The sequence below is a fragment of the Mercenaria mercenaria genome, unplaced genomic scaffold (genome assembly GCF_021730395.1).
Source record: "Mercenaria mercenaria strain notata unplaced genomic scaffold, MADL_Memer_1 contig_4851, whole genome shotgun sequence".
Classification (NCBI taxonomy): Eukaryota; Metazoa; Mollusca; class Bivalvia; order Venerida; family Veneridae; genus Mercenaria; species Mercenaria mercenaria.
In genome coordinates this window covers 41,966-51,235 of record NW_026463113.1, presented here as the reverse complement: position 1 = coordinate 51,235, position 9,270 = coordinate 41,966, and the positions used below count along the sequence as shown (strand labels likewise).

Genomic DNA, 9,270 nt, shown 5'->3' with positions numbered 1-9,270 from the left:
GACTTTACTAGCTTAAGGATGTACGAGCGTTCTTTATTCTCAGGATATCCGCCGTTTTGAAAACAAAAACATTTCTTTAAATATTTCTTCCAAGAAAATTAATGCAAACGATAAGTATCGAATAATAAGAATATGCCCTTTGATGTACCATTTAACCAAACATATTCTATTTGTTGCTAAGAAATCTCCCTTATTTTAAGCCAGCATTTGCCTTGAATTGATGTAAAGTGTACAATGGGGTAGGGGTCTTTAATTTCAAGTCTCTATTTTAATAGATCAGGTTTGGCTCTGACACTTTCCGATCGATAAATATGATAAGCTTCAACAGAAATGGACGTTTTCAACATGATATTTTAGATTATCTAAAAAGTATAAATTGAAACAAAAATAGTGAAAAAAATCCAAATTCGCCAGTTTTTAAAAGTTTTTTGCTAAATATATCTCTTAGATGCAGGATCCCCCCTTTTTGTCTTTCTACTTTGAAGCATTTTTGAATGTAATTAAAGCAGCAAAATATTTTCAAAACTTAACTACAGATTTTTTAAGATTTAATTACGTTTTCTCTATTCGAAAATGAAGGAGTGGGATAATTAGAACAACATATAAAAATGAAAAATATTGGTAGGTGAAACTTATGCTCATGTTATACTGATATTACCGTGTATTTATAGTAACCTGATAGACCTAAAATCTCTATCAAATTAAGTCGACTATTCTATGTTTAATAAGTACCCCATTTTTTTCAGTTTTTACTCAATTTCTGCAATGCTTAAAAGTTGGCGTAGAAAAATACTCTATGAAAAAAATAAAAACGAAAGCGGTGTCTTCTGCTTTTCTGCTCTTATTTACCTTACAAACTTCAAGCTGATAGAGTATGAAAAAAATCTTAATTGCACAAAATAATGATCGTACATCTCTAAGTAAATCTTCCACGCCCTTTGAAACCTCATGCTTAAGATTTAAATCTACTTGAATTTTCATACATATGTCTCGGAATATATATTATGTATTAAAACTATGAAACAAGTGTACATGTATTCAATATCTATTTTTCAGAGTTCTGATAAAAAGTATAATTGTTCATATTTTATCAGATTTTTCAGTCATGCTGTCTTATTTAGTAAAACAAAAATTGCAATGGAAATTTACAAAGCAGCACGTAAAGTAAAACAATAATTAGCTGTTGTGTTACTTAAGCGGATGCCATTAAAGGCATCGGGTTTAGAAATGACTACCCAACTTTTTCTGCTAAATCATATTTGAGAACTAGTCAAAGAAATATTGTTATAGTTTAAGATTTTGAATTAGTTGAATAACATCCTGATATGCTCCAGTTTTTTTTGTTTTTTTTTTTTTGTTTTTTTTTTCTTCTTCTTCTTTTTAATTTATTTATTTCTAACACCTTGCATTTTCCCCCGATTAAAAAGTATTTTTTGATTTGACAAATTGAACAGCAAGTCATGTGCCTTACATAATATTTTGATAATTTCAGATGATGGATGTAGAAACTGAAAATTACATACGGCTACTGTTGGTTCTTGTTCGAGTAGGGATGCTGGTTTGCAAAGGTATCATAGATAAAGAATTAAAATTTAAAGAAACTGCCCTACATGTCGTCCTGAAACCTCATGAAAAAAAACTGAAGCTTTTAAAGTACCAAAAGCTTATACTTTTTCCGGAAAATGGAAATCCACACGTTGATGACCTTGACCTATCTTTGCTGACATTTGTCCTACAAAATGTGATGGATCTTTCTGACACTGAAAAGGAAAACGTTAAAGTTATCAAGGAAACAAGAAACACGTTAGCACATACTTCGACAGCTTCAATAGAGATTGCTAAATACAAGACCCTGAAAAAAGATCTAGAAGACGCTTTGGAGAGACTGTGCTTGGGACTTGACGTGTCTCTTCAGACCGAATGCTCAACATTAATACAAAAGTTTACAAGCGATTCACTTGATGAGGCAACTGCTCTAAAGTACGCAAAAGAGATGCGGGATGAAGACGAGCTGTTACAAAATTTAGCTGGAATGTTGGAAGAACATTCTACAAGGATAGTGCAAGAACTACAAGCATCAGAGAACCGAATACAAGAAACGCTATCAGGTAAAACTTTTGTTATAATTATTAAAACGTGGAGCAATTATCTAAAGGTTTTAGACATAATATTTTGATATTTTGCTGCTGTTCGTACTTAAAACATCCAAGGCCAGTCGCAATATTCTGTCCATATTAGACATTTTCATCTTACACCTGATTTTTACTGCGAACTCTGACTAATGATAAACCTCAAAAGTCTTCTAAAAACTACAAGATTAACAGGTCGTTGCTTATGTAGTAAAAGTCGAATGGAAAGTGTATCATGATCAGGTTAACAATATGGTCTGGATGTAACAACCAATGCAAATTATATCAATGCATAAGCATATCATCGGTGTGGGTGGACATGTGGCAGACTAAATCCCGTCCGTGCTGAAAGCCTTGTACTCACCCCTGATTTGTCAAAGGATCGGTATAACTTGCATCGGTATATACAGTTAGATTGGAAAACTTTTACTGTGTACAGTATGGAATTATTGCCTATTGAAAGTTTAAAGAAAACTGTATTTTGCAAAACACTATTAAAGCCCTGTCCAGATGAATCCTCATACAGTATTTCAAGGATTTGACCCATACACAGAAATGTATAACTATGAAGTGATTTATACATATTGCTAAGACATATAAGTACTATGTCCGGTTTAAGAGTATTTGCACCTTGAAATTTTCACAATACCAAGTACCTCTGTAAGAACTCCAGATACATTTTCAAGAAATGTATCACTATGAATTGAACTTCTGTATATTGTCATGTTTTCATATCTCGCATTCTGCAGACAAGCCAAAAAACGAGTTTCCGGTGTAGTTTGAAATCTGTAAGCCCATGAAATCGTTTAGACATTATGAAGATGCATATGGGATCACTTATAGGCTAAACACCACTTATATTTCCATCAGGTATAATGTGTCGCTTCTTTAAAAACACAAAATAAAAAGGGGATGTTAACTTTAAAATAAGAAAAGAGACCAGCGGATTTGGTAGAGTACTGCCTCTAAGAAAAAAAATCTGTAAAACCATCCCTTGGAAGCATAAAGTACAACCAAAAAAGCAAACCTGGTTTGACTGATTCTGTTCATGAGAGGTAATAAAATGTGCAGCGCCCCCTAGCATAGGCTTGAGCGGAACTCGGTTACACATCTATTGAATGGACTCCATGATCCCAAAGGACCAGAAAATATAACAATACTGAAACCAAGTACGGGAAGACTTTTTACAGCCGCCGCACGGTACTTAAAGATAGCCGTTGTGATAGTTAATAAAATAAAATCTGTAAAACGATCCCTTTGAAGTATAGTATGCAACCAAACAAGAATTATAGCAGACTCGGTTTGATTGGGTTTGTTCGTGAAAGGTCATAAAATGTGCAACACCTCTTACGCCACATAGCATCGGCTGAAGCGGAACTCTATTACACATCTATTGAATGGACTCCATGATCCAAAAGGACCAGAAAATATATCAAAACTGGATCCACTATTTTACAAAGATCCGCCTAGTTTCGTTGCAAAATATTGAGAAAAAAATAAAAATAAATGATCATTTATTACAGTTCACCTCCATTCAAAAGAATTACGTGAAATTTAGTCCTGTGTAAGCAATATCTTAAATTTTATTACATTATTTATACAATTTTTGATCCAAGATCCTTTTAATCGTTAAGATGTTTGGTATATACTATATCGCTACTTTAGAAAATCTAAAAGAAAATGGGGTGTAAACGTTTATATAAGAAAACTACTATTCGTTTAATAAAACCCGCTGAATTAACTCCTTTTCGCTTCTTTAATTTTTTCTATTCGAGACATTAAATTCTTACGTCGTAATTTTACCTAGCATGCAATAGGAACATGCCGATTTCGACAGAATGCTTAGTGATAAATAGTGAAACGCAGTAGAGAAACACGATGCTAAGAATGGGTACGAGGAAATGGAGGAATACAGCACTTTATATTTGGACTATTTTTGATAGAGCAGCGGAGGCTTACATTTGATTTGGTAGTGATCTGCCTAAACTATACACATTTGTTGGGTTGATATCTATCACTTGTGTATATAAATAAAAATAATCTAATGCAGTTTTTTAAACAAAATGGCGTCGTATTGATTTCACAGACCTAATCGCCAATATTTGAAATCACAGCAGTGCGTAAGTGTCAATGGTTAAATAGCGGATGCATCGTTGTAAAACGAAAGCCTTAATATATCCGAATTTAACATTAACATTGGTCTTATTTGAATATGTAAGCATTTAATAAACAAATCATTGCCGTCACAAATGAACATAAGGTAGGAAGAAAATGTATTTGTTTTAAGTGTTATATCGATATTTATTATATACCTATATATATTCTTTAAAAAAATTGGCTTGTATTTCACAATTAAATATGGACAGGCAGAAAAAAAATCCGTATTGTACCTTTTAAATTCTGTATGATACCTTCCGCATTGTATGCTGCCAGACTACTTTCATTAATATGCATGACCTGACACAGTTCTATAAAAAGCGCACCTAAAAACTTCACTTAGTTCCATTTTAATATCAATTACAAACCAACAAACAAAATGGTAGAGGTATATAATAAAAGGGTCATTATAACAGTAGCTAGATCTGGGATTTTGTATTCGGCTCTCGTGGATTTTGCAATGTCGGATCAAACTCGGCGCTTGTGCGTCTCGTGAGATTCGATCTGGCAAAATCCACTCGAGCCGAATACTGCATCCCAGATCAAGCTACTGTTATAATAACCCTATTGCATCTTCACCGATAGTGGAGACAATTCAATATTTTCACGATGCGAATATCACAATGGAAACAAACAAATATCCTGTATATAGCGGTCTGTGTTTCAGTACATGTAAACAGCTACCCAAGTCACCATATGACCTATAATTATGTCGGTGTGACTTTAAATCGGAATATTTTCGGGGAGCATACATTAACTAACTGAAAACTGAAATTATTAAATCAATATTCAGTGAAAAACCAATGCAACTAATTGCATCAAAATACTGGCGACTTATTGCATTAAAAATATTTCTCTGTGTATACCCATTTAATCATATTCTTTCTACTTGCCACAAATATCTATCTATCTATATATCTATCTATCTATCTATCTATATAATAAATTTCGTCCCCTTAATACAAAAAGGTACCATGAGCATATGAATAAAGAAGGCACTTGGTACCTTTTTGCATTAAGGGGACTATATCTATCTATTCATAATGAATTGATGTCTGCATTCACATTTTGTAATTTTATTCATTTGTTTATTTTTTAACAATATATGTTAATAAATAGGTGATTTGATATTGGCCCTGTTATTTGTCAGAGGGCAGTCATATTCGGCCTTCGGCCAATACGACTGTCCCGAAGAAAAGTAACAGGGCCAATATCCAATCACTTATTTATTGGCAATTTTATTAAATAACTACATGTACTTAAAGGATTCAAAATTTAAATATTCAGTTTATTAATTGTCACAAAAAACAGCTCTAAAAATACACAAAATTCTTTTAGCCATTTTATGGAAATGTTAAGTAAAGTAATTAAAATATATATAACAATGCATTTTGAAGATAAACCGATGTTTCTTTTTTACTTCATCCCTGTATTTGAGTGCTAATACAAACAGAATGGTTATCGTGATTCCTGCATGTGTGAATACTTTTGAGAGAGATATGCCTTGACATAATCAGCAATAGCTGGAACTTACCTATTTATTTTCTCCAGTATCTTTCTGTTTAAGCTGTGATAGAAACTGCTTTAAATGACATTTTTAGCAGGCTGCAGGTAACGAGACACAAAACTTTAGACATGTGTTGCTTTCTCCTTGATTCGAGCCTCTTAAATTTTTTAAGGGTGTGCATGTTTTTGTAAACCAGTTCAGTTAAATACTTTTTGTTCGTTGTTACAAAAATATTTGCATTTAACAATGGACATTAAGAATTACAATGTTATCATCTTTTATATGTACTTTTTGCACGAGACTGAAGGAGGTCAAACTCTACATCATTTTAAAACTTTATCATCGATTCGAGCCTTTTGTTTGGTAGGTCAATAAGTGTTTATGTCTGCACAGTCTATTTCCATAAAGCAAATTTCTATCAAGATTGAATTCTTCTCCACTCGTTACAACAGTCGAAATATGTTCATGATGCTTTTATTTTGAATTTTGGGCTCACAATATTAACCACTATGTAATTTCCTTTTGCAATTTTTGATGCAAAATATCAGAACAGGTATTTACTCAGTTTTTCAGTGATTTGCGTCGAAAAAAACAATTAAACATGCAATATTGATATGTACAGTTGGATTGATCTCAAATGGAACTGTCCGTCAGACAGCGCGCTCCACTATTCGGGGATTTGACAGTAAAATGAATTTATGTCTTAATAAGAGATCTCAGCTATTAAAGGAAGATACACCAAGTGGCAAAATTCCATCAAATGCACAAATTAGAGTTATTAGGATTGTTACAACAAATGCAGATGGTGATGGTAAAGATACATTTTGAGTTTCAAGTCATTATCGTATATAGTACTAAAGTTATGTCCAGAAAATAAAGTATGTTAAAACAAATTAAGTGTAAAAGGGCATAATTTGGTCAAAAATACAAATCAGAGTTATGGGGCTTGTTACCACAAATGCAGATGATGGAGATAAAGATACATTTTAAGTTACAAGTCGTTATCTTATATTGCATTAAAGTAATATCCAGAAAGCAAAGATTGCAAAAAAAAATATAAGTACAAAAGGGGCATAATTCTGTCAAAAATACAATTAGAGTTATGGGATATGTAACCACACATGCAGATGATGATTATAAACAAATTAATAAAGATTTCGAAAAAAAATTAACATGAAAAAAATTCCAAGTATAACTCCTTGGTGACCTTGACCTTGGGTATAATGGGGCCAGCCCCTGCATATACTATGTTTGATTGCTGGACAATGTTTATGTGAGGTTACAGAAAGATATAAGCAATAGTAACAAAGATATGACAGAAAAACAAAGGTTGCCGAAAAACTTCAACCTTAAAAATAACCTAAGTACAACACCTTGGTGATCTTGACCTTTAGTGTAATGGGCTCAGCCCCTACACATACATTGTTTGTATACTGGACAATGTTTATGTGAAGTTACAGTAAGATATAAGCAATAGTTACAAAGATATGACAGAAAAACAAAGGTTGCCGAAAAACTTTAACCAAGAAGGGTCACGCCGACGCCGACGCCGACGCCGAGGCGAGTAGTAAACCCACCCCCGGCCCCTATTCTCCGAACAGTGGAGCTTAAAACATGTAATAAAAGGATATAGGCTATTTTAGGATGCATAGTAATGTATGAAATTTAAAACTGTTACATGTTAAGCAGTACAAATATTTCAAAAACAAATTATCGCAAGCATTGATGTTGTGCAATATGCGTTTTCTATATAAGTTAAATCAAAGATGTATTTTAAATGGGTTTTTGTTTTTTGAAATGCTCTTCCAAAGAGAAGGCTAGATAAATAACATATATTTGATGAATATGGAAAAAGCAAGAACAATATGAAGACTTTCATATTTTTTAATATAGAATTAGTGAATTGTATGAGAACATTCATCCGAATAATACCTAAAACATTTTCATTATATATTCAGGTGATATAAACACTACATTATATGTTATATGTCCATTCTGACTGAATCTGTGGACTGCGATTCTAGTTATCGGACAACGTGCCCAATGTGAATTATTTTAATCTCACATCGTCCGACATTTGTCCGTCTATCCGTTCGTCGTTTTTAAACCATTTTTATTCAGCCGACATCTTCCTCTGAAACCATTTGATGAAAGTTGATGAATCTTACCGTGTGTGTTCCTTCAAGATTCATGATCTTATTGGTAACACGCAATTTGTACACTTATACAAATACATAAGCAATATTATATATAAATAATTCATTCTAACATAGTTATCAATGACACTAGGCACATAATAATCAGACAGAAAGATATTAAATGTACTAATAGGGAGAGTATCGGTCTACAGATCGCAGAGTCATGAGTTCGATCCTCGGGCAGGGCATAATTATGTTCTCCGTGAAGATTTGATAAAATACATTGTGTCTGAAGTCATTTGTCCTCTACCTCTGATTCATGTGGAGAAGTTGTTAGTTACTTGCGGAGAACAGGTTTATACTGGTATAGGATCCAGGAACACTATTTCGGTTAATTGCCAGCCGTTACATGACAAATACTGTTGAAAAACGGCGTTAAACTCAAAACAAACAAAATAAAAACATGTTTTTTTGTTGTTGTTTTTTGTTGGGTTTAACGTCGCACCGACACAGTTTAAGGTCATATGGCGACTTTCCAGCTTTGATGGTGGTGGAAGACCCCAGGTGCCCCTCCGTGCATATCATCACGAGCGGGCACCTGGGTAGAACCACCGACCTTCCGTAAGCCAGCTGGATGGCTTCCTCACATGAAGAATTCAACGCCCCGAGTGAGGCTCGAACCCACATTGATGAGGGGCAAGTGATTTGAAGTCAGCGACCTTAACCACGCGGCCACGGAGGCCCCCTAATCATGTTGTTAATCTGCCTCTTGGGTCAGGCGTACAAATGAAACACCCCCTGATCCAAGTTGTTATTCCAGCAGCGTGTCAGGTGTTTTATGTGCTGCTTCCACAAGAAACTGACAAACACTCTGTAAGTTATGACTGTTTGTACAGTTCTTGTTTAATGTGAATCACAGTTGTACTGGAGCATTTTCATAGTATATAACTGAATAAAAGAATATAAGAATAAGTTCATCTTGGTCTGGAATTTTGATTCATCGCTCACCTTTTTGTCATTTCGTAGTTTACTAAAACCTTGTCAGGTATCTTTTGAAATCTCTTAACTGCATTTTCTGTATGTCTCAAATAACAGTGGATGAATGCACATATCTGAGCTTCTGGTTATTACTGTTCTGGATTAAAGAACACATTTAGTTTTAGGAAAATGTTTGTACATTTTAAATTTTCCTAAATTATCATATATTATTATGAGTTTAAAGATTACAAACAGTACAGTATAATATAACTTTCAGTAGTGTTCTTAACATTTAACACAGACATTACAGTAACTGCTATAATGATGAAGCTGAAATGACTGACCATGGGTTTCAGCAAAT

The 9,270-nt window shown here is 33.6% G+C and overlaps 1 protein-coding gene across 1 annotated transcript in view; it reads left to right on the top strand.

The window, feature by feature from the left end:
- Positions 1 to 1,497: 1,497 nt before the first annotated feature.
- LOC128554228 (uncharacterized) overlaps positions 1,498 to 9,270 on the top strand; it is a 45,859-nt gene continuing 38,086 nt past the window's right edge. The window contains exon 1 of the mRNA XM_053535477.1: positions 1,498 to 2,108. Coding sequence (XP_053391452.1) covers positions 1,553 to 2,108 — 556 coding nt within the window. The 5' untranslated portion in view covers positions 1,498 to 1,552. The remainder of the gene's footprint in view (positions 2,109 to 9,270) is intronic.